Source organism: Silurus meridionalis, chromosome 7 (assembly GCF_014805685.1).
Source record: "Silurus meridionalis isolate SWU-2019-XX chromosome 7, ASM1480568v1, whole genome shotgun sequence".
Classification (NCBI taxonomy): Eukaryota; Metazoa; Chordata; class Actinopteri; order Siluriformes; family Siluridae; genus Silurus; species Silurus meridionalis.
Genome location: NC_060890.1, coordinates 20,126,172 through 20,152,866, shown reverse-complemented (window position 1 = coordinate 20,152,866; position 26,695 = coordinate 20,126,172). Strand labels below are relative to the sequence as shown.

General features: G+C 38.3%; 2 protein-coding genes across 4 annotated transcripts in view; one reads left to right on the top strand and one right to left on the bottom strand.

The window, feature by feature from the left end:
• dock1 (dedicator of cytokinesis 1) overlaps window positions 1-26,695 on the top strand; it is a 269,769-nt gene that overhangs the window by 101,493 nt on the left and 141,581 nt on the right. For both annotated transcript variants that reach the window (XM_046852922.1, XM_046852921.1), the window contains exons 25-27: window positions 300-406; window positions 13,003-13,130; window positions 14,696-14,791. In XM_046852922.1, the coding sequence (XP_046708878.1) occupies window positions 300-406; window positions 13,003-13,130; window positions 14,696-14,791 (331 nt within the window). The remainder of the gene's footprint in view (window positions 1-299; window positions 407-13,002; window positions 13,131-14,695; window positions 14,792-26,695) is intronic.
• Window positions 1-26,695, bottom strand: part of LOC124388371 (inhibitory synaptic factor 2A) — a 72,467-nt gene that overhangs the window by 12,110 nt on the left and 33,662 nt on the right. The window contains exon 4 of one of the 2 annotated variants that reach the window (XM_046852923.1): window positions 23,006-23,561. The exons of the other annotated variant lie outside the window; for it this stretch is intronic. Coding sequence (XP_046708879.1) covers window positions 23,378-23,561 — 184 coding nt within the window. The 3' untranslated portion in view covers window positions 23,006-23,377. Of the gene's footprint in view, window positions 1-23,005; window positions 23,562-26,695 lie in introns of those variants that run through there. 2 annotated transcript variants of the gene reach the window in all.

The window sequence follows — 26,695 nt, the reverse complement described above, 5'->3', positions numbered from 1 at the left end:
ACTCATTACATTAGTAATCTCAACAATGTTGAATTATGTATAAAAATAATGTTAACTAATAAATAATAGTAATATTTCCACACTGTCTTTGCGATCTTAGTATATTATTTGTGACCTTCAGTTTTATGATTAATTCATTTAGTAATTTACAAGTTTTCAAATCCATTTATCAAATCCTGATCGGACAAAGGATTGAAAATATTTGTCTGTGTCGCTTAAACATGTAAAACTATCGTTTCTCATAGAAATATCTGTAGAAATAAAAATCATTATCATCTTTATATCTCTGTCTTTTTCAGTAATCTGTTCAGCAAATTCATCCAGGAGGTGCCACAAGGTCGCTTGGTCAAGCAGAAGCTCTACTGCATGATTGACATCGTCCACAGTGACCTCTTCACACAACACGGTAAACAAACACACAACACACATCCCTTTAAAGGTCACAGAGACATGCGATGATGATAATCATGCTAGGCGTTTACGCGCACGTTTAGTATTTGTCGTCAGGCTGTGGTGTTTTTATTATTTTTTATTCGTTTTTTTTATATTTTAACGCTGAGGTTGGATTTTGCTTGTGTGCGAATCAGTTGTTTTATGCTGCTCTCTATGTTTTGGTGTGATGAGGTTTGGGAAATCCACAAGCCAGCAATCTGACTGCAGGTTAATAGTTTGTTGTGGGGTTAAATGCCTTCAGGGCTAAAACACCCTCCACCAAATTTCCTCATTTTATTTCCTATCATTTCTTTTGTTGCTATTAGATTTGCCTCGTTAATATTATCTTGGTATAATTTTTTGTGTTTGTAGTATTGAAATTGTTAAATAATACAGAATTGGCACTTGCTGACGTGCAGGGAAATGCTTTTTCATCATTCTGAGAAATAAAAATAGAACCAGTGTACGTATACGAGGTGCCAAGCAAAGTCTAGATTTTGACAAGCAATTTGGCAGCATGCACTTGCATGTGGAACTGAACTGCTCTCACACTCAGGATCTCTATTAGCAATACTGCTTATACTCAGATTCAGATGCTTTATGAGGTTGGTTGGGTTACAAGAAGATGCTGTAGTTTGTCCTCATGATTTAAAAAGTCATTTAAAATGTCTTATTATTTTATGTCATCGGTTTTCATAATGGCAACAAACACCAGACTTACATTTGTTTGTATGGTTGAAGCCTTTAAGGTTCTCAGTTGATTCTTGTCGCTTTTGTAGCACTTTAGTGAGGTATTGCATTGAAATGAGGACTAAGAATAAGCTGTTCTGATGTCACTGCACTTTTCTTACCTGGAAAAGCAGCATGGGATTTTATAACTCTCCCTAGCTAATAAATATCACTTGGCCCAAAGCAATTACTATAGGATTCCCCAGCCAGTTTAAGTCTTTATTAGATTACTATATACACCGTGGTCATGCCTTGAGAGGGAGCGTCGTTTTATCATAACTCACTGATAACTAGATAAATATGTCCAATTTAAAACCATCTGTAAACAAGCTACTAAATCTCCTTTATGTTGGGTTAATCAAATGAATCTGGTACACTTGAAATGTATTATATTAAATATGAGTAAGGAATGTGTTCATTCAGGAGTTCACTGTTGCTTTGATAGACTGGGGTGGAAAAAGAAATCCAGTAGTGGAACTGTGAGTATAGAATGTACAAAGGACAAACAGACACAACTTCTAATTTTCAAGAAGTTTCAAGATTTTCAAGAGTCCTTGAGATTAAATTGATTAGTGTAATTTCTAATACTAAGCCCTGATTTGAATCTCACCTGGGTGTGTATTAGTGTACCACATAAAGAACCGGGTGATATGATCAAATATGAAAAATTTTTGTAACATGCACAATACGTTACAACCTGCTCAATAAACAGCAGTAAAGTGGACAAACATTATCAAACTGTGTTTTCTGATATTTTGAAGTTTTTATTTAATTCGGTGGTATCTGTTCAGTACCGTTTAATTTAGAATTATTCGAACATTATTATTACAACAATAATCTCATTCATTTAGCATTACATTAAGATTACACTGATTATATTGAGCTCCAGCAATGCAGCTAGTTATCAAAATCAATAAAGATTAGAAAAAATACTGATAAATATCTAAAGTTTGTTTATTACTTTGTTTAGAGAGAGAACGCAAAAGAGAGAGATGGATGATTCACTGGATTTGAAATGTTTGAAATTGCTTATGATAGATATAAGTTCTCACGCATTAGTGTGTTATAGTGCGTATTGTAGTGTGTTAGTGTTATAGTGTGTATTAGTGTTGTAGTGCATGTTAATGTGTATTATAGTGTTATTATACTGCATATTTTAGTGTAAATATAGTGTGTTAGTGTTATAGTGTGTATTATGGTGGTAGTATACTGCATATTTTAGTGTGTATTAGTGTTATTATAGTGTATGTTATAGCGCATTGTCATGCTGGAGCAGGTTTAGGTTTCTTAGTTCAAGTGAACAGAAGAATGTAATGCTACCTCATACAAATACATCTTATACTATCGTGTACCTTCAGTTTAGTGGTACAGTTTGGAGAAGAAGCACATACGGCTGGAACATTTTCAGATCTGTTTTTCACAGTTTAGTATAGTTTATTTTTTGTTGTTGTGAAAAATAATGCTGAACTCAGGTCACTGAGCTTGAATTAAGTTCTACACAAAGTGAAGTGTGTGTGTGTGTGTGTGTGTGTGTGTGGCTTGAAGTTCAACTGTTTGCTGAATTTACAGCGCATATTGCTTTATCTTTATAAAATGTTACCTGTCCAGACAGAGGAAGCTCTTACTATAAAACAGAGGCAAATATCTGACATAAAACACTCCATGTGGGAGCTTTATAAGCTTTTTAAACCCTTTAGCCCTGGAGCACAACGCATGTAATAATATGGAAAAATGTGACACATGACTGGGTGTAAAATCCTTGACAGCGACCGTGATGGTGAACCTCATGCACTTTGTCTCCAAGTATATTATTTTTTATCTTGCTGCTGTATGTTTGCACATGTTTAGATGACGAATATAGTTTAGCATGACACTGTTGCTTTGGTAGACTGGAATTGTGTGTTTGTGTGTGGTGTCTTCTCTTGGGAAAACACTGTACGGTTCATTCATCTGTGGCAGCATGGAGACAGTCGCGCTATCATTTACATCACATGATCATTCAGAAGTCATATTTGAATCAGGCTGTCACAGATCCAAAAAAATAAAAAATAAATAAATCATGGCTAAAATCAAGTTGAATACATTGGCCAGAGCTTAGAGCAGTAACCAGACTCTTGTAAACACACCTGAATGTCACCTTCTGCCCACCCCCTGCTCATCGCCTGATTACGAAGAACATCGGTGGTACACACTTGCCTGTAGTCGTCAAACGAGAGCACTGGTGGTATTATCGTTATTTATTTTTATTTAAATGCCACTAGCACTCCTGTAATGTGCTGTTTTAAATGTCAGCCATGCTTAAGAGCTGGGTACAAGGGACCAGCGTAGGCTGATGGCTGCTTCAGCCTTGCTACGTCAGGATGACTTCCTGTTTCCTTACGAATGCTTTTTAAACACCACTTAATCATGACACATGTAATCCTGTATGTATACGTGAGCAGCGGTTTTGGCAACGCAGCAATGTATGTTTATAAAAGAACAAATATTTAATAGTGCTCGATAAATGGTATTATTCCGACCACTGTTACTGACCTGGATCGTGGAGAACAAGACGAACTGTAACAGCGTTGCATTTTGTATCTTTATTTTTTGCAAACCTCTGAAATCGTCAAGCTTAGCGCTCAGGGTAAAATAAAAATGCAGCAGTGAGAGCATACGGTGGCTCAGTAGGTCAAAATACATGAACATTATTCAGCTGTAATTATCTGTAATTGTCTACCCAGTCTTGTCTTAATTAAAGCCCAGCATGCTCCATCTTGGTCTCTCTCTCTCTCTTTCACTCTCTCTTTCTCTCTCTCTCACACACACACACACACACACACACACACACACACACACACACACACACACACACACAAACTTGCACAGAATATGTAGCCATTTAAGAGTATAATGATTAAAAACATGTACCAAGACTTAGTTATTTTTAATTTTACATATATTCTGCCTTAAATACCTCCTGCATATATATATATATATATAATATACACGTGTGTGTGTGTGTGTGTGTGGATTATGTATAGATCTTTACATTTCTCATTGTTATTTGTTGAAAGAGCTTCTGCACATATCCACTGTGCATATATTTACATATTTAAATATTCAGTTTAACTCAACTTTTAACTCGAAGCATCTTTACTGAGATAAAGAGGTTCTGAGGTTGGAATTTATAAGTTTGGTGCCGAAAAACTCCCACAGATAAAGGTTATTGCCTATAAGTTTATTCCTTATTATTATCATTATTATTATTTTTATCTCTGATGAGAAGCCGGAAGTGACAGTAGAAAGAAAAAAAGAAATGAAATGGTTTGAGGAACGAACCTTGAGAGGAACCAGATTTCAAAGGGATCCCATCCTCATCTGGGTGACACTGTCCATTCATTACAGTTGCATCATTGTTGATTGCTCTTAAATGCAGAACTGTTTATGCAAACTGCGGTCCCAAGCCATTGTGTATATTAATTACAATCCAAATCCATCCTCATAGTTCTAGAGTTGTTCAGTAACTTCTCTTTTGTTAATTTGAACACTGCGACTATTTGCACTGTACTATTTATCTATATATTAGCTGTTTAAAAAAGTGTGTGCATGTTTTTTATGTGCTTTATGGTAAACTAAACAATAGTTTTGCACTTTCGGTTATGGAGTGCGAGAGCTGTTTAGGACTCAGCATAGAGCCTGGTTGTTATGTATTGCTATGTATGCAATGTGTAGAATTGTATAAGTTGAGGTTTGTGATCAGTGTTGAAGTGAAAGCTTCCACATGCCGTGTAGATGATGAGATATTGGTTTGTCAGAGCAGCGGAATTTGTGTTTGTGAAAATGAGACACCACAGTTGTGTTTCGGATTGTAGCGTATACATGTGCTCAGGGTCTCTTGCATCACCTGAGGGACAATACATTATGTTATTGTTATCCATTAGAGGTGTAGCGGTACATGTATTTCCACAAAATAATTCAGGACAAGGCTTTTAGTTCGGTACACAAAGAAAAAAATAAAAATCTGAGTTCCCTCAGGAACATATTAAGTGGCTGATGGCAAGTTTGTTTAGTCTCTGCCGCGCATTTTGAGCACATTTTTTTTTATTATTATTAAACTTGAAAACATACACAACACTGTCAGGGGAAAAAAAAAAAAAGAAACTAGAGTTAGCGTAGTGTCACTGTGGCTTTCCCACTCCGTACCGAAAATGAAATTTGTTTTGCGCATGCATGAAAACGCTAAAGAATCCATAGCGCTAGTGTAAACCACTAACCAGGAAGTGGCTAGCGGCTAACACTAGCGATATGGATTCTTTATCGTTTTATGCCCAGCTTCAAGATTTTCTCTTACAAACGGACAATTGTACGCATCGACGGAGTGAATTAATGAAGGGAGGAATGAAGACATTTTTTCAAATATGCTGAAATAAGAAAAATAATTAATAATCTTTAGAAAATTACATATTAAATGTGAAACACACACACATGTCTGTATTACCCAGATAGGGTTTAACAAATGTAAATTATTTAATTATTTTTATTTTTTTAATTTTCTTTTATTCAATCAATTTAGTTTTTGACAATTTAATTAATTACTCAATTTAATCAGTATAATAAGTGTATTGCATTCATTTGATTTATTCTGTTTTATTTTTATTAAATATAATGAAATAATTTTATATATTATTTAGCCAAGCAGGCATTTGATTAGAAATTGTTGTTCACAAATAAACTGCATTAATAATAAAAAAAAACGACACAATTTTTTTTGTTTTGCATTTCCCTCTAAAAGAAACCAAAATTGAACCGAACCGTGATTTAAAAAACGAGGTACTGTTACACCCCCACTGTCTTTTCACAGCCAATCTTATGGATCGATAAAATGATACATGCCAGAAGCATCAGTTCATGTTCATCAAACATAAGAATGAGGGAAAGTTGTGATCGTGGCACGGTTGCTTTTTTAGATTTCAGAAGTGTTAAATGGTGCTTTAAAAAAAAATAAATAAATAAATATATATATATATATATATATATATATATATATATATATATATATATATATATATATATATATATATATATATATATATATATATTCAGTGAGCCTAAACACACTCTGGTTACAAAGCTGTGACTAGCAGAAAATCAACTCAGGATGCCGAAGTCATCAAAATGAGCTGCAACAGAAGAAGAGCACATCAGGTTCTTTTGCTGTCAGCTAATAGCGTTAAAAAATATATATATAAAAAAATGAAACAAGGAAAAAAAACAGAATCTTTCCCATTTACCGTATTTTTTGGACTATAAGCCACTACTTTTTTCCCACGTTTTGAACCCCGCGGCTTAAACAACGAAGCGGCTAATTTATGAATTTTTCCTGTTTTTTTTCCCGGTTTCACAAACTTCAAGCCAAAAAACTGAACCCCATAACATTAGACTGTGTAAAGTACATTAGTGTAGACACCTGCACTAAAAATATTTTTACAATTCTGTGGGTGCGGCTTATATATGGGTGTGCTTAATATTAATATTAATTTTTATTTTTATCTGCTTTATATCCATAAGTGTGTATCAAGTCCTGTGCATGCACACAGTCTCGGAATGAGGTCTCAATATCCAAGAGGAAGAATTCCTTTGTTTCTGTAGTTGAAAAATTGTTAGGATTTTTATTTAAATTTTTTTTATGGTGTATCTTTGCTTTAAGGCTAACATCAGACAAAATGCTTCTGAACACCGACATGCTTCTCAGATTGATTTTAGCGGAGCATAGGTTGATCCTGATGCCTTTTGTTGCATTAAAGCTGGTTAAGCAACAGGAAGTTGAGTGTGTGCTCTTTTTTGTGAAATCCACTTTGATGATGTGCGAATGCACAGGGAGCAGCAGGAGTTCACTCTATGATCCATTGCACTGAGCCTGGAATGATTTCCTCGTGCACTGATCATATTTGCCTTCAGGAACAGTATCGCATGACCTTCAGGAACTCAATTTAAATCCGACTTCAGATAAGCCAGCGGCACCTGCTGTGTGACCCGTAATCTGAAGAACATTTCAATCGCAAGGCTCCAGTGAAATTAATCAGCTTTAATTGATCGTATCATGGGCATCATTCAGTACTGCTCCGTTTCTGAGTCCAGGTAGTTCGAGTTGCCTTTGCTGCTCATTTTAGTTTTTGAAAGTTTTTACTAAGTTGGTGGTTGTGTATGCGTATTTATTTATTTATTTTTGACAGATTTTTTAGTACTGTATAACCATTGAGTTCCTGCACCTTTTTTTTTTTTAGCTCTGCTTTGCTTAGAGCATTAGGTATATTTCCAGGAACATAATGCATTATCTTGCTGCATTTTGACAGGCAGGAGAAACTCCATAGAAAATCAATCTTACAGCAAGAATATCTTGCAGGACAACAGAAACGGGATTGAGATTTATTTTTTTGGTTGTTAAAAACAAAAACAAACAATTGTTACTGTTACAACGCTCAGACCCTTCCATTAATGATCATTAAATATCTGATGGAAAATTCCATCATATTTTTAATAATATACTTTTATAATATGGCAGTTTCTAATCTGTTTATCACATGGTTTAGATTATATGGCGTGTTCAACAGCGTTTCAGTAGAAACGTCTAAGAATGAGTGCATTAATAGAAACCTGTCATTTAAATTACAGACAGATGTGCTGCCAGAACCACCTGTAATAATGTTAACATTCATAACCTTCTGACAAACCAGATTTTTTTTCTTTAGTTTTTCTTTATTATATGAATGCTAATAATCAAGGAGGGTCTGAGACAAGCCACATGAAGCCAGCAAAATCTTTAAACGGGTTCTCATGCTGCATCACAAGACACTCTATTGCTATCTGCTCTCTTTCACATACTTGAGATCACAGACTCCTGTGATTGGCTACTTCTTCTGTGATTGACAGGAGAGAGGAAGTATAACACTCCTCCAACGAGACAGCAGGGCCAAGTCGCTGATATGGTAAATATCAGCCACTTGATATAATGAATGGATTAGTGAGTAGTAATAAATGGCTGCTCCCATGACTCATTTTCTGATCATTATCAAGGTATCATTAATGAAGTGGATTGAATATGTATAGGCACATTGAAATGGAAGCAGGTGTGCCACAGTTGAACCCATGACTGTGAGGCTTAAAAGCTCCTGGCACAAATGGTCTATTAGTTAGACATATTCAAACAATCTTTCATAATTAACTTTTTTTTTTTTTTTTGCCTCAAAGGCTTACGGGCACGGTGAGGATCGCATATGGGGAAGTCCTCAATAATGAAAAATTTCAATTAAACAAACTAAAAGAGATCGTAGAACAAAAGAGCACACAGCATGAGATGAAGGCAGAAAGCTTCAAAAGTCTGTTTCATCAGTAGAAAATGTGAGTCAGCTACGGAAACGCATTGTAAGATGGATTAAGGGGCCGCCGTACTAGACTTTCAGCATTCACATTTCGAAAGCGAAGAAAACTTCTTGATGAAAATATGACCAGCGACTTGATATCACGCTCCATTGCTAAGATTTGCCTGTAGTAAATGACACCTCTCATCTCACCTCATCTCTGGATGCTCATTAAAAAATTATTTAAAGCTGAATTGTATATAACTGAATGGCATGACACCGTTATAATCAGTGCTCACTCCATCTAGGACTTCGAAGAGGTCGTGCCTTGACGTGTTCATCTTTTGGTCACAGTTTCGAGGTATAAGGATTAACAGGTCAGAGTTTACAAACCCTGAATGCAGTGAAATGTGGAACTGCTTTGCACCAAGCTTGTGTTTGCAGTCTTCAGCATTTGCATGTGTACGATTTGAAAATCGCAGTGGGACCATCCCTTTACTTTGTGTGTTTTTCACACAGGATGCTGCACATTGGCTTTTTACATCTGTGTAAAATAATCTGTAGTATCGTAGTTTAGACTTTCCAGTCAGCATTTTACTTTTACAGCTTGAAGTAAAATATACATCGCTGGTATTTACATTACATATAGAATTTATGAACGCTTCCAAAGTGCAGTTTCGAACTGTGGACATATAGTGTGGACATACACTTCCATATTAATTCCATATTAATCCAGATCCATATTAATCTGTGATTTTAAATACTGTTTGGTGTTTTTTTCAGCATTAATCTCACTTCTACTAATAAAGCAGTTTCAGGTCCTTTATCAAGTCGCTTTGACTCATTTTTTAACTAAACGTCGGACACCTTTTTCACGCTTAGGTCACGGTTTGTCTGCTGAAATGACTATCTTGAGAAAACCCATTAAACCTGATGCATCAACTGTTATCTTTCTGGCAGCACTTAATTAAAATGAGTGTTGACTGAAATAAAAAAGAAAAAAAAACCTTCTCCCAAAGTTATTGCTAAATTCAGGCACTACTTAATTTTAATTCTCCCAGCACTATGCCCAAAGGTTAACACTGTTTGCTTTCTGTTCCAAGATGCTGTTTTTAGTGACTGCTTTTATATTTTGGTCTGCAGCAGTAGACTGAATAAATCAGAGGTACAGCTTAGTGTGTTTGCCTCTTGGATCTCGTGATGATTCCACTACAAAATCCAGCAATGTAACAGCTCATGAAGTGCATCTGGATAGCATGTTTAATAAAGCTCAGTAAATGTAGATTAATTTTTTTTTGTTTGTTAGGAAAAAAAGGTGTCTGGGAGCCCCACATGTCAGCACTGAAAAACAAGCTCATTGTGCATGTTATAGTGCAGAGCTCCTGGCTACCAGGATGGAAGAACGTTCTGGGGAAAATGTTTAACGATATGTTACATACGGCACAATTTCCACGCTTCTAACAGCTGCAGCTGATTATTAGCACGAGTGTTAAACGAACGCACGTTTCTTTAATGAAAGAGATAAGCAAAGACCAAAAGATGGTGATATGTTAGTTACCGATGAGGGGGAAAAATTTGAGGAACCCGAACCAACCTGTAATTAAACCTTTGGATGAACCAACATGGCTCCGATTCCATACTGCCTGGACTGCATCTAATTAGAACTTCACCATACAATAGGACAATTATGAGAAACAAGCATCTAAGCTTTATTTAGAGATTAAACAGTCCCCTGAAATGTTATCGGTAACGTAATGGCCTTCTAAGTTCTTCTTTCGACTTCTCCCATTAGGGGTCACCACAGCGGATTATCCGTTTTCATACCCCCCTGTCCTCTACATCTGCCTCTGTCACACCAATACCTGCATGTCTTCCTTCACCACATCCATAAACCTCCTCCTTGGTCTTCCTCTTTTCCTCCTTCCTGCTGCATTCTCAGGATTCTCCTACCGATATACCCCATGTTCCTCCTCTGCACATGTCCAAACCATCTCAATCTCGCCTCCCTCACCTTGCACTGGATCACAAAGTCAGAATGAAATCTCCAACTAGTGACAAAAACCATTAGATGAAATTCATGCTAAGGGATAATTTTTTATTATTTTTTTCCTCAGTTAAAATACTGTTTAACATCTGTGCATTTATATTTTTGTTTATTCAAACTAAATCTTCATACCATTACTTTTACTTAACATTTTGCATAGAAACAAATGAAACATGCACGTGTCTCTTAAAAATGATAAAAGCCAAACTTTTGACAGGCTCTGTATACAGATTCAAAAATGTAAAGTCACTGTTTTGCCTTTGGGCACTTTTATTGTATGCATTTCCATTTAAAACTTGGCATACGCAAGTGAAAGCCTTCAACTCTCAGTGAAGTTCACTTCGTCCACTTTTTCACCTCGATTAATGATGAGAGGCTAAAATTTAGTGAAAGTTAATATTAAAAATAGTAGCTGTTATAAGGCCAGAATATTCAGGCAAAAGAATTTCCAAAACAAATGAAACTCTCTGAAATAAAAGGAAGAATTAGTCCCTCTCTATCACATGCCCACTATCTGACAAGCTTTTGTGGACACCTGACCATAAGATTCATATGTGCTTTTTGAACGTCCCCTTACACATTCAGTTCCCATTTGCTGTTATGGTAACCATTAGATTTTGAAGAGTGCTCATGGGAATTTGTGGTCATTCAGCCATAAGGGTGTTAGTAAAGTCGGGTACTATTGTAGGTGAGGTCAGGAGGCCTGGGTGGCAGTCGGTGTTCCAATTCATCCTGCGGGTGTTTAATAGAGTTTAGGTCGGAGCTCTGTCGCAAGCCACCTTAAGATCTTCCACACACTTCCAACCCATGTAAAGCATATCTTCACGGAGCTGCCTTTGTGCACAGGGGCATTCTCAAGCTAGAACAGGTTTCAAGTGAAGGAAAACGAAGAAGCACATATGGCTGTCAAAATCAGTGTGTATTAATGCATTGACTGATTGTGATTTAACTTCATTATTGCTTTTCTTTGATGCCCTTAAACTTGGCCTCATGCTTAAATACCGGATAAATCACCTCATTAGTTCATTCTCTGTAGCATTTGATAATTGTTTGATTTTCATTTGAAACGCTTCAGCTGCATTGTAGTGTTAGAAGGCCATCTGTTATCGTAACACTCGATTCACTCTTGTTTAACGGCGTAAGTTGCAATTAGCCTTCAGCTGATCCAAGCGTCCTCCATGTTTATTTCTGTGTCAAGGTCATGCTCTGCTTTGAGTTTTTGCTTCCGTGTTTAATTTCTACCTGCAAGCGATGTTTGGTGACCCCCACGTATACCTCGCTTCTTCTCATTACGTGCCAATTGGGAGCGTGGCGCATGGGGCGTACCACAGCCGTGCCAATTGTGCGCTATCCTCTGTGATTACTGTTCTCCAGGACGTGATGATGGGAGACGACTAAAGAGACTACAGATGCATTATATTCCCAGCAAATGATGGATGCAGTGAACTGACAGCTTGAGAGAAATGGAGAGATTGTTCCTGGGATCAGGCATCACTGCTACAAAATTTGAACGTGAGATTAATGATAGGGTGTCCTATCCTCGAGATGTTCAGAAGACAAAGTGACAAATGTGTGCGAGTGAATGCAGTTTTGAGTGCTGGCATTAATGGCTCAGTATGGATGCTGTGCTGCTTCTGTTAGACAGTTGGGGGCTATAATAAGGCACTGTGGCCCTGCCTATTCCCAGTGTATAATGAGTTTCCATCTCCTCAGTTTTTCCCACTTTCTCTCTGTATTTTGATTTTTTTTTTTCCTTCCTATTTCCTCTCTTTTCTTGGCTCACTTGCTCCTGGATGTAATGTACTGCTGTGGATCCTGCGTATGTCGCCTATATATAAAACTCTACCAGTTTTTTATTCTATACCATGACCTTTTTAAATATGCAATTTTATTTCCGAATCTATTGTTTGCACTTGTTTATTAGATATTTGTAATAGAATTCTGTAAATACCGTGTCCGATCAGAGGAGAACCACAATGATCTTTAAGTAAGCATTAATTGATGTAAGATGAAATGCTTAACAAATGACAGCAAGATGTGAAATATAGCACCAAATTTGGAATCAGCACAACAGATTGTATTAGAAATATGTACATTTTCACATCCAACACTAAAACCTAAACTCATGCTGTATGTGTATATATTTTTGCAGTGTTCCCCCCTCTCTAACCAACAACACAGCTTCTTCCACTATTATGGAGCTGGGCAGAGTCAATAAAAAAAATTCTAAATTGTCGAGTCTGTTTCTTGCATGTGTTTTACTATGTGCTTGGTTTTTTTTTCTTTTTTTTTTTTCTTCCCTGTTGCACTGTGTGTTGTACAAGTTTGATCAGATCCACCCCAGCTTTTGGACATTTAATTTTGTGTAACTGAGCAATTTCACTCTAGTGAGACGTGTGTGTGTGTGTGTGTGTGTGTGTGTGTGTGTGTGTGTGTGTGTGTTTATTTCTATTTTAGACTGCAGAGAGATTCTTTTGCCGCTTATGACCGAACAACTGAAGAAACACTTGGAGCAGCAAGAGGATCTGGAGGCCTGCTGCCAGCTGCTCAGCAACATCCTGGAGGTGTTATACAGGAGTGATGTGGTGAGTATATACACACATTCATATGTACACACATCGGCTCGTATCTCTGCCTTGGTCTCACTATTGACCTGCAGCACAAAGGCAAAGAGAAGGTCATACACACCTAAACACACAGACACCTGCACACGGTCACACACCGCTGCCACTCAGACTCACTGCTGCCACTCAGACACACTGCTGCACTATGTGCTTGTCAGTTTGTATTTAATTACCCAGAGTCCCGTACTGCACACTAGAAACAGATGATTATTTTATGGGCTGCTTGCTCCATAATTCATTCCCGCATTATGAAATGTGCTGAGCTTTAGTCCACAGAATAACACTCTTGCATGCACTTTTCCCCTTACCCTGGTAGCTTTCTTTTTATTTTTGTCTCTAGCTATTTATTTTATTTTTTATTTTTTAAAGATAAAGAGAGCGCTGATTTTTCTGAAAATCCTTATTGACCTCTCTACTTGTTTAGTTCTCAAACAACTGTTTCTTTTTGGATTTAAACAACCACTTTATCTTTTATCTATTGCTTCCTGAATGTTTTTGTATTTGTTTATGCCAGAGAATATACCCCACCCACAGAAAACCATATGTGCGTTGTGTTTGATATTTTTCTTCCCCCTGCTTTGAAAGTAGTGCAAGGGTTTTGTAAATAGCATGGTTGATGATTCACATGCAGCCAGCATTTCCATAAGAAATGGATTTCCCTGCACAGACAGACACACAGACACACAGACACACAGACACACAGACACACAGACACACAGACACACAGACACACAGACACACAGACACACAGACAGACAGACACACAGACACACAGACAGACACAGACACACAGACAGACACAGACACACAGACAGACACAGACACACATTCAGATGAAAGGCCTATTTACTCTTACATTCTCTGTCTATAGGATTCCATTTAGATTTAATCCGAGATCTACAAATCCCAGAACTGTACAGGTAGTCCCCGAGTTACGATGGTTTGACTGACGATGACTATAGCGATGCGAAAATATAAAAATAATAATACAATATAAAAATATTTCACGTTTTAGGCAGCAGGCGAATGTAGCAGTGTGTATGTGTATATCAGTCTTTAAGAGTCCTGCCTAGGCCATGCCTTGACTACCTGTATATTGTATTGTGTACGAGTTTTTGAATGAACATGTTCTCCTTGCTTTTGGGTCTTCCTGAGTGACGTATAAAGTAGAATAGAATCACACCAGGTATATAATATAAATGTAAACTGTAAATAAATGTAAAAAAATAACCACAAAAAACAAGGGATAATAATATTAATGGCTTCTTTTTGGCTGTTGTCTCCGAACAAAAAAAGATCAGGATTTCTTTGGTTAATTAATCCATTTTTGTGTTTCAGCATCATGGTAATTAAATCTTTAACACGGGAGTAATGAAAACTCTGCTTGAATGTACAAGTGCAGTGTGGATTTCGACTATTACTGTAGAGAAAGTATTTTCTAAACACATGATTAGCAGCTTTGAAGTCGTCCTTTGAAAATATCACACTGATATACAGAGATTATTGTGTGTGTGTTTTATTTCTAGGGTCCAACACAATGGCATATTCAGATCATTATGGAGAAGTTATTGAGGACAGTGAACAGGACGGTGATCTCACTGGGACGCGACTCTCCTCTCATCGTAAGTCTGTTTTTTTCTTTTTGTTTAAAAACTGCTCTTTCACATTTGTGAATAAACATCCCTTTTTTATTCTCATTGATGCGGTTACTATGCAGCATGCAGCTTTATTTCCACATTGCCAAGTGATCCGTACAGTAACTAAGTGAATTCAGCCAACCGTTGTGTCATCACTTAGTGCTAGATGGCTGTGACCCTGCTGAACAGCTACGGGCTGGGATTGGTTTTCTACCAGACGCTACGTCACGAAAGTCTTTAGCAGAGTCTGATAACGTTCTTAGGAAACTAAAGAGAAAAGCTGATAGGCTGCGGAGCTAGAACCCTTCATCAGTATGTATCATGGAAAGCAGATCTTGAGAGCAGCAAGGAGGTCTACCAAGTTGATTCTCAGCATTTACTAGTAATGGAGTCATGGTGAGCTGACTGGTGCTGTGGAGAATACAGAACAGGGTTACTATAAGGCAGGAAGCTCTGTGGTCCTGATGTGGCCCTGTCAAGTGACCAAACTGAAAGAAATGAGCATAGCAGAGGGTTTAAATTTTGGCCATAGTGGAGTAAATCTCCATCTCATAACATGAACCTGAGCAACAGCTAGAGCAGGTTCCAATTTTACCCATTGACACACATTTATACAAGTAATTTATTTCAATGTACTTGCTACATGGTTAAATCTATTCAAACTACAGAATAAGAACCAAAAATCCATCTGACTGGATTCAGTTGAGAAATATAATTAGAGTTTAAGGCTCTGGGTTACTTATCAGAAGGGCCGGCTGCTCCTGCGATCTTTCTAACATCTTTAGGAGGGGGGGTTTAAAGGCGCTTTGCTCAAAGGCCCAAGAGTGGCAGCCTGGTATGGACGGGACTCGAACCCCCAACCCCATAATTTCAATGCCTTAACCACTAGGCTACCACCTCTCCTGTGACCAGTATAAAGCAGCCTTTTCCCCCCGAACACACTTACCCAGGCTGAGACACACTGAGTTGTGTTCACTCCCATGTGGATCGACTAGGAGGTAGGAGATGCCGAATCAGTTCCGATGAATACCCTGGATTTTCGCTGCTTTTACAGCAAATGGGTAGTTGCAGACCACTTCAGACATCTGGTCAGAAATGATGACATTGCTTTTATCAAAACAACAACCAAAAAAAGAATAAAAACAGGTAATGGCTAGCTCTGGAATCTGGTTAGTAAGTGTACCTTCTGCTAGAAAAGTGTGTGTGTGTGTGACGTTCTCCTGCCATCTTTGAATTTGTCCAGCTCTAATAGCTTTACTGCAGAGTGCACCAAGAAAACCCCCTGTATCTGTGTCTAATAATGCAGCATATACAGCTTAGTACTTCAGAAAGCTTTTATTGTCTTTTTGTAGATATAAAGACCCCCCCCACACACACACACACACTGCTGTGTTATTGCTTGCTAAACTCTGTTCCCTCTCTTTACTGCAGTCTTGTCAATTACAATACAAATGATTCACTGCAGAAACACACTCATCCCTTTTCCTCTCTTGTTCCCCTGTGATCGTTTCTCTGTTTCCCTCTGATGTACACACACACACACACACACACATTCTCTCAGTCATGGCTTTATTAGCAAAGCTGATTTAGACCTCAGAAATTATTACAGTGTCCTGAAAGAGGTATGTGTATTATTAGAGGTATCTTCTGGCTTCCTTTAATTACCCCTGGTCCCTGTTTGTTGAAGAGCTGGAACTTAAAAAAAGATTAACACTCTGACCTTTTTGTCTTCGGGCTTGGATTTATTTCCCAGAATTGGAACATTTTCTTACCGCCATTTTTATGTTTCATGTCTTAGCTTATTCGTGTACACACACTTTCTGATCCTCCGATATATTGCCTCCACATGGCCCAATATAAAGCGGCATTCTAGTTCACCAGATGTTTGACGAGCAGGAAATTCAAGCTTGTGATAGTTTTTCTTGCTTTTCCTCCTCTTGTCGCCAACCTCTCATCCCCGAACAACTTTTTCTTTCCTTTTTCTCGACATTACTGTCCTCTAAACGCTCGTAGCTGTCACCGGTTTCTGTATTCCGCCATATATTTCAATCGATCGAGACCTTCGGCGAGTGTAAGTCATACTGTATGTTGTTTAACGAGGTCCACATTTCTTGCAAATTACATAAAAAAAACGTGTGGGGGAAAGGATGAGTGGTGCGCGCGTGGACACTTTTCTGTCGCCTGCTGCAGCGGTGTTTGTTTAATAGGAATATTAAAATCTTTGGTCTGATCAATTCTGCACTTTAATTTCCACTTTATCAAGGTGATTAGCACATTCAAACCCTTTAAAAACAAAACCTCAGGCACCAGCAATCTTTGCCATTTTGAGCAAAAGGTGATAATAGCTTTTCTGACACCAGTGAATCTGTCAGCGTTGTGTTTCTTTCGAGTACACGCACATGCACACACACTTGCTTTAATATACGGGGCTGCTTTCTCGAGTATTTGATTACAAAGCTGAACTGAAATGATGCTTAGCTGTACATTCAGCTGTGAGATGCTTTCTAAGGATTATTTATTTATTGCCCTTGCGTTCCTTGTGCCTCATGCCACCGTTTTTCAAGTTAAGTTGAGAATTTATCTTTAGTATTTTTGTGTCGTTTGGAACTTAAAGATTGAAAAAATGTCAGTATAAAGGGTTTAGCACTCTCCCCAAGCTAGTAAGGTTAACCATGAAAAGCATACAGTATTTGTTCATGTTCTCGGGCTTCTCTAAACATGAAGAAATACATGTACACTTTTCATGGGTAGCTCTTGTTAATTGGAAACGTTGACTCAGGACAGAAGGGTATGTACAAGAGTGAAAAGGAAAGTTTGTTGTATAGTTTAGAGACAGTGGCATTGACTAAAAGACAGGAGGCGGAGCAGGAAGTTGTTGACTGAAGAGTTGAAGATGCTGCATTTTTCATTGGGAGTGATGAAGACAGACGGGATCAGAAACGGGGGGTTTTGTTAGAGGGATCGCACAGGTAGGATGTTTTGAAGACAAGGTGAGAGATGTTTGAGTCATGAGGTGGTTTGGTCATGTGCTGAGGAGGGACACGGAGTATATCAGTAGAAGGATGCTGAGGATAGAACCACTAAGCAGGAGGGAAAGAGGAAGGCAAAGGGGGAGATTTATGGATGCATGTAGGTGGTTGATAGACACAGATGTAGAGGACAGAGTGATCTGGAAATTGATGATCCACTGTGGCGACCCCTAAAGGGCACTGGTGAAAGAAGAGGTCTTGGGACAGCGTAGTTCTTGGAAACATTGCATCCTAATACTTCTGAACTTTCAGCTAATGTTTCTCGTTACCTGAAATAACACAATTGAAAAGCAGTCAGGGTTTCGTGTCTTTTCGCCCTTACTGGTTTGATTTAGCTAAAAAAGGTTGACGCCGTATGTATTGATCAAATCATAATTTGTGCATCTCTCTGGGTAAACACATGGAAGCTCCTATGTGTTAAACAGTCTCATGTTATTTATTGTACTCCCCAGAAGTCTTATTTACCAGGCTGAAAAGATGAGATAATTATGAGCTGTAGTACAGATGACTTTACAAGGTCTTCATCATGTCCTGATGCCAAATAGGCTGATAGAGTATCATGTTTTTCACCTTAAAAAAAAAAAAGGCAGAGCGGCTGTGAGCTGTGCCGTTGAATATTATTTGAGCGTCTTCATTTTCATTTAACGTGGTTAACTGTGAGGTGGCTTCATTTGTAGTGTCTGAAAGGTTTATTGATGTGTCTAACGTGGTATATTATGTGGTATTATATAATAGTGTCATTCGACATGGACACTTTGATGTAACTGTGTGTGTGTGTGTGTGTCTGTCTTTTGTCTGGCAGCTGAGAAATCACCACTTCCCAATGTTGCCATCTTGTCAGTCATCACATTCAAATGTATGCATTTGATTTTCTCATTTCTCTTGGGGTGTACATGAGTAGAGAAATCAGATGTCTCTCTCTCTCGCTCTCGCTCACACACACACACACACACACACACACACACACACACACACACACACACAGAGAACATACAGATCTCTAGCGTAAAAGATCTGAGAAAAGGAAACAAAAGAAAAAACAATGCTCTAGGCCATGAGTCAAAACTTTTCATATGATTGCTCATGCGAATATGTTTCCTGAGAAATCGTTACGTTCCCCCTCTTATATTTATGATGATGGAAATGAATAATTGATGCTATGGCTAAAAAGACTAATTAATTACTGTAGTGTGCTATTTTCCAGTTTTCCCTCTGGAAGCTCAGCATCCCAGTCGTCTTTAATTCTTCCCTTTCTTCACCGCTTTCATGTTTTTGTTTTTTTTCTCGCCATTCCTGATCCTTTTTAACACGCTCCCCATTTGAGCATTCCCATTTGAATGCTCTGTTCATTCCGAGTGGAATAGGACAGTGGGGGGAAAAAGGCCTCATCATGATTGGTTTCGAATCACGCTGATTCTGGTCCTCGGTGCATCCCAAAAAAATGCTGTGTATTCATAAGGCATAAGAGTTCCTAACTTTATTTATTTACCAACCCCAGCCGTTAGGGTTGCACAAGCTTTAGTGCGGGTCCCAAGCCCGGATAAATGGGGAGGGTTGCATTAGGAAGGGCATCCAGCGTAAAAACATGCCAAATCAAACATGCGGATGATCCGCTGTGGCGACCCCTAATGGGAGAAGCCGAAAGGAAGTTTATAACATACAGGACATGGATTATGCGCTATGGACATGTGAGTTACTAAAGATCTGTAGCAAAGCGGACAATCATTAGCCATGCAAGCGACTAGATCATTATCTCTTCGGATGTGTTCTAAATCATATCTTCCACCAAAAAAGTACTTGAAAGTTCCAAAAGAAAGGAAGAAATGCTTTACCATTGCACCTGGCAATAAATCACTTGTTCATACTGACTATTTACAAAATATTTGTACAATGATCATGACTTATATATATAATTATTATGACTTCTAGATAGGATTTCATTGTATGCCTGTTTAATTGTATGTGGTTTCATGGATACATGTTTAACTTGCCATAAGGCGCTAGCTTTATATCCAGCCACAGATGCTTTATTAATGAACTCCTAATTATGAACCTGGCCGACAACATAAATTAAGATTTGATGTTTTTAAGGATTGTATGATTAAAAAAATAGCTTGAACACTTTAAGCTTATAATTTAGCCTTAACTGTATGTATGAATGTGTGTGTGCTTATGTGTGTGTTGTTGCTTATACCCTTTGTTTTACCTCTAGTCTTTTAATTCATGGGTAACTTGCACATGCAGTATTTCTTTGTTTTGCTGACTCTTTTTGCGCTTTCGTGTTTAGGGTCAAACCTCGAATAAACATTGCCGTTGTGCATGAACCCATCCATAATGAATGTTCACTTTTCTCTGTCGTCTGGCCTGGGCGTGTTGGCGAACTCCCTCTCTTTACAAAAGCTCATGACAAGAGCCATAAATCATTGCTGCATTTGGCTAAAACCTATAGCTTGTGTTTTTCAACTCGGGAGAAACAGCGAGAACGCTCCCTCAACTAGCGAGTCTGATGGATGTACGTTTTCTTTTAGTGCTAATAGTTGCACTGACCAGGCATAACATTATGACTGAGTGAATAACACCGATTATCGGCACCTGTTAGTGGGTGGGAAATATTAGGCAGCAAGTGAACATTTTGTCCTCAAAGTTGACGTGTTAAAAGCAGGAAAAATGGGCAAGCGTAAGGATTTGAGTGAGTTTGACGAGGGCCAAATTGTGACGTCTGGACGACTGGGTCAGGGCATCTCCAAAACCGCAGCTCTTGGGGGATGTTTCCAGTCTGCAGTGGTCAGTATCTATCAAAAGTGCTCCAAGGAAGGAACAGTGGTGAACCGGCGACAGGGTCATGGGCGGCTCACTGATGCACTTAGGGAGCAAAGGCTGGTATGTGAGGTCCGATCCAACAGACGAGCTGCTGTAGCTCAAATTACTGAAGAAGTTAATGGTGTTAATGCCTGAAGAGTCAGGACAAAAGGAGGACCCACACAATATTAGACAGGTGGTCATAATGTTATGCCTGATCAATGTATATACTAATACTATTGTCTCATTGCACTACAAACTCACTATTTGTTAATCAGAGGCATCATTAGACAATTTATTTATTCACCCCCTTCTACAGTAAACTCAAAGATGTAGATGCTTTTGAACATCAGCGCTGCATAAGATATTAATCTCGCTGTTTATATCTAGAAACATTGTGAAAGAAGTCATGTGACTGGTAATGTTGCAACCGACTATTTTTCTGAACATTGTGTTGCTGTTCTTTGTTATCAGCTAAATCTTCTAGCTTGTCATTTTTCAGAAGGAAATAAAGAGAACATTTCCTCAACTCAGGAACATACAAAGGTGTGCTCTTAACCCCGAAGTTCAGCAAGTGATGCAAAATCAGCATGGCTCCATACAGCTTTAGCAGTGAACCAATTAGTACTTCTTCCTTTATGGATGCAGTTATTAAACAATCTATAATCTAGAATTCGATCAATTCTATAAAAAAGCACTAACAAAAGATGAACATGGAGGCATCTATTTACCACCCCACACACACACACACACACACACACACACACACACACACACACATACCGAGGTTGAAATCCACGTAATTCTCTCCTAGTTGCCATTTCCGAGGTGACTGGAATGCAGCAGTAGACCAGGCTTTGTTTGCTCGTGACACGGCCACATACTCAGATTCGACTCAGTTTCTGTGTTTATTTCTCAGGTTTTATTTTGTGTATTAAACTGTTCGATTTTAAAAACAGTATAAAATGCACAATATTGCACATAGTGAATCAATTGCACTTCTGTAAAGGTACAGATATCATCTAGGTCTCTCTTCACGCTACAGCAGAACTATTCGTACGTCAGATCCTTTGATGTACAAGACAAATCGTGAGAGATCAGGGGGGAGGTCGTGTTCATCTAGTCATCTAGAGTGAAATGCGGAAAACTCAGCATCCGACATCTTTTAGAGTTCGTCGTTTCAATTCGAATCTGTTCGCCCTCATGAAGTAATCTGACCGTGTCTTTTCTACATCATGCTCTATTTATTTTTTTTTTCTTCTCCTTTTTTGGCTTCAGTAAACGCCATGACTAAAATGCCCTGATGAAACCTGATCCTGTTCTTGCAGATGCCAGTAGCCCTGATTTTAGATGCTCTGCTTCTTAAATGAATTCTTTCCCACGCACTGTATTTTATTTTATTTTTTTTTTACAATGCTATAATGATGTTACATTAGATAAATATTTCTTTTTAGAAATGAAAGCTCATATTTACAATTCGGGTTTAGAAATGTACGTCTCGAGTCAACATTTAAAAAGCGTGGCTTGGCTTCGTTTAGGTTTAAAGAATTAAGTTATCCTGAAGAATCATTACCACAAATTTTAGACAAACACCCTGTCCAGCTTTGCGTTCCCCATCTATTCTGCACAGTGTTAGTCAACTCAACATGTTTGTCTCCCGCATGGTGCTCTTCAGTTCCCTGGTCCTCGATGGACTTGAGGAAGGGATGGATTTAAAAACAAAAAAAAGGAACAGGTTTTCCAACCCTCTGATGCATCTCTTCTTTTTTTTTTTTGATTATGGAGGGTTTTTTAAATCCAGTAAAGGAAGATATAATTTCTTACATTATGTATTAGAAAATCAGAATTAAATGCGTAATATTACGAATATATAAAAATATCTGGTAATTTTCTTTTTTTCTTTTTTACTCTTTTCTTTTTTGTTTTGTTTTTTTTAACTTCTTTAAATTAACATCGCAACAGATGTCTAGGGTTCCTGAAACGTGATAGAAATTTTTGATAAATTGCGGGGTTTTTTTCCCCTTCTCCATAGATTAAATAACTGTCTTTCCATTTTGTCTAAATGTCTGTGTAAATCCAAGTCCGTGTGTTGAGTCCACTTGATGTGGGGTGGAGTCTGTAGTGTCCTTGTGCTTTGTCTTATTGATGACTCCGTTCGTGTTGATATCCAGTCCAGGGGAAATGCGACTTTCCTTTTCTTTTTGTAAGAATGAGAGGTCGCTTAGCCATCACGTGACAAAATAAATAAACTTGTATAATATGAAGGTGTGGAGGTGGTTATTGGATATATATATATATATATATATATATATATATATATATATATATATATATATATATATATATATATATAAATCTCCTAAGCAGAGGTGATGCACTGATGTATAAATAATGTTTTTTTTTTAAATATATATATATACATTTAAACGCAAGACTTTGCAGCAGCTTAATTCAATCTGGTTTCTCACCTCGCTGAATTGCAAATAGAGCCGTTTCACACTCTGGGCACAATTGGCCAAAGTATTCCGCGTTTCCGAGACTAACTGAGGAAATCCAGTTCCCAGTAGACTCCGTTTTTGAATTTGAAGCAGGCTCGAGCCAGGTTTTAGTTTTCAGGATGCAACTTTTTTTCTTCCCCCTTTTTCTGTGCTGATAAAATGATGGAAATGTAGGAAAGCCACAGGGACAGAGATGAACACAGGGACAGTGTAGAAACGTGCGCGTGTCCTGCAGCGCGGCGTGTTCAGAGGAACCACAGTTTCCAGCGCGTGTGTTTCTTGGCCTCTGCTTTGGCCTTACGCTTGGGCGTGGAGGTGTAGGCCTCCTGAGAATAAGGTAGCGAGGGGAAGGACGAGTCCTCCACTGAGCACAACCTCCTCATCAGCGGCTGCAGTTTGTCCTCCTGCTGCTTAAAGTCCAGCTCCACACTGACACAGAGAGACAAAGAGAAAGAGATCAGTTACTGACCAGACACTGTAAATAATTTGGTGCGTCTTTATACTCATCACACACGACCAATTTGAATGCGCCGTCGCACTCGATTATCGTCGAATCATTTTCCTAGGTGATTAAAGGCAGTCCAAGCGTGATGATTTTTGCGTCCGTGTGATGTATGGTAAAATCAATACGAGAAATAGATTGACCCGCTCACACTCTAGACCCCGTTTGGAGAGGGAAGCGTATAAATCTGCATTAACTAGATGCTCTGCACGAAGTATGTCTCAGAAAGGTGGTCCAAAAGCACAGAGAAATGCCATTCGAGGTCATTTTTTCAAAATATTCGAGTTATTCAAGAATATTTAAATCACATTCACAAAGATGCTAATTTGTTTGCTGGAATAGCAGCTCTGTCAGTAATTCTCTGTGCCTTTAATGCATTATTGTTTCCATGGTAACAGCTTTATCATTTTAAAGATCGTACATTTTTCTTTGTGGAACAGCATATCGTGTTATATAAATATAAATGTCTTAAATATCATTTGAAATATAACTTTATTTATATATATATATTTTTATTGGAGGTCTTCCAGTAACCCATCATGAAGTATTCCACACTGGGGAAGCCCTCAGGATGGAGGACTTTTGGATTTTATTCTCTTTTACCCAAGATACTCAATTTTGCACCTTTTTTTATTTGTCTGGTTTGTTTCTTCTGTTTGTCTTTGTTCTGTTAGTGAGCTTTTGGCTCGAGTGTGTGAGACTGATACTATCAGTTGAACACGGTCACACATGTACACAGATAAATCACCTGCATACATATTTAACAGTGGCACCAGGGCCACTGTGTGTGTGTGTGTGTGTGTAATAACATGAACATGTACTCTGGCTCTACTAAATTCTGTCAGCTCTGTCTCTGGTAAAGTGGTCCTCCTGGAGGTGTGGTGTGTGTGTCTGTGTTTGCATTTGGATTTGTGTTCCATGTCTCACACCACTGAGCATTACCAGTCTGGTTTTTATTTTCCCCTCATGTTTTCCCCTTGTTAAAGTGGAACCTTTTTTATTGTAAGCACACACATACACTCACATGCCTTTTTGAGTCTAACCTGAGCAAACACAGGAACACGTGTTCTTTCGGCAAATGTAACGTGTGCTGCTTTTCGCCTTTAGCAGTTGTTACCCTGAAAGTGCATCTTTCCAGTTAAAGGCCTTAACATTTAAGGTGTCTTTTTATTTCTAAGCCAGTGTTGGCCCATTTAAAGCATTATGACACACGTCCTTTTCACATTTTAATTGTTACGCTTCGAATAAGGAACGAAAGCACACCGGTTCTTTTTCTTTGCACATCTAACAATGCTTTTATGAATCATTGAGTGTAAGAGGCACTCTGCACTCGGCATGTCTAATGAGCACACCAGGCTTGTGCATCGCACTGTGGCTTATTATAAGCTTGCTTTGTAGTCCAATGTCCTGAAGTAAAGTTCGTATAAAAGGTCACTGGGATTAACGCGGGCGCACGTCGGATCCTGCGCCACTGAGGTCTGGTGTGAATGAATAGACTAATGGAGAGGGGGAAGAAAACATAATTTTATACCGTGAGTGTATTGTAGTATCTGCATCCCAGGTGTAAGATTGTGACTATTAGTTTGAGAGCTTGTGAATGATTCGTTATGCAGTGATTACTAACACCCTTGTGGGTGTTTTTTGTTTGTCAGATACTGATGTAGGGTGAGGAGGCCTGAGGTGCAGTCAGTGCTCCAGATCAACCCAAAGGTGTTAAATAGGGTTAAGGTCAGACCTCTTTAGCAGGCTACTCAAGATCTTCCACTCAAACCCATGTAACCCATATCTCCGTGGAGCTCATTTGGCACCAAATGAGGATGGGTTCCCCTTTTGAGTCTGGTTCCTCTAAAGGTTTCTTGAAAAGCGCTAAAGAAATAGACTTGACTTGACACAGGGACATTGTAGCGGCATCTTATGCAGTTGTGCGTCTCCAACTTTTAACAGTTCGAAGAAGCAGCACATATGGCTGGAAAAGTCATGTGTCCCAATACTTTCGTCAATATAGTGTAGTTTTGAAGAATACACAAACATGAAAAAAATCCTTCGTCAAGGAAAACCCCAAGGAGGTAGGCATTTTTGCGTCAAAGTCAAGAGTACTGAGGATTTCCCTCAAGATGCAAATCATTTATAAGGCCCAAAACAGAAAGGTCTGAAAAAAAAAGTCTACAAAGCCTGTTCAGCTCTGAAGGAAGAAATTTGGCAGAATTAAAGGAAGTGAAAAGTATGGAGAATGAAAGGAATGCTCATTTTCCTACGCATACCGCATCATGAAAGAGGTGGCGTGTGAGCATGTGCGTGTATAGAGGCCATGTATCAACAGTCTCATCATGTGTTTTGATGATGTGACCACTGATAGAATAAGCGGGGTGAATTCTGATATCTACAGAGCTAAACTTTCTGCCCAGACGTCGTCAAATGTTGCAAAACCGATAGGACTCTGCTTCAATGTCCAGATAGATGATAACCCAAAACAGACCACCAAAGCATCTCAAAATGTTTCTTAAGGCAAAGAAATGAAATGTTCAATGGCATTGCCAGTCAGCTGTGTTGAGCTCGCGCTCCATTACTGAAGACTACACCAAAGGCAGACAGAGCCACGAACAAGCAGCAACAGAAGATGGCTGCAGTAAAGACCTGGCAATGCATTTCAAGAGAGGATGTTCAGCATTTGCTGTGCTGTCTATGGGTTCTAGGCATTCAGTGAGTGCAAAGGATTTGCATTGAAGTGTCATATTACCCTTAGATTTGTTATTGATTGTATGCTCAGATACTTTAAGGCAAATCTTGTTTCCTTTTGTAAAACCATTTTTCTAGTGTATTGAGACATTTAAAAAAGTGTTGCTGAACACTAATGGACAGGACTGTATAATATTTAATTTTCAGATGCCTTGACCCATAGCTGTAAAATTCCACAGTCGTACATGTATTTATATTATATTCACAAGTAAAAAAAGTGCTTTCATTGTCCAGCAATAACTATTTATTTATTTACATTTTTTTTTTATTTGTAAACTTGAAAGGTGTTAGCTCGAGTGTTTCAGTAAGATGATGGTCTTCATCC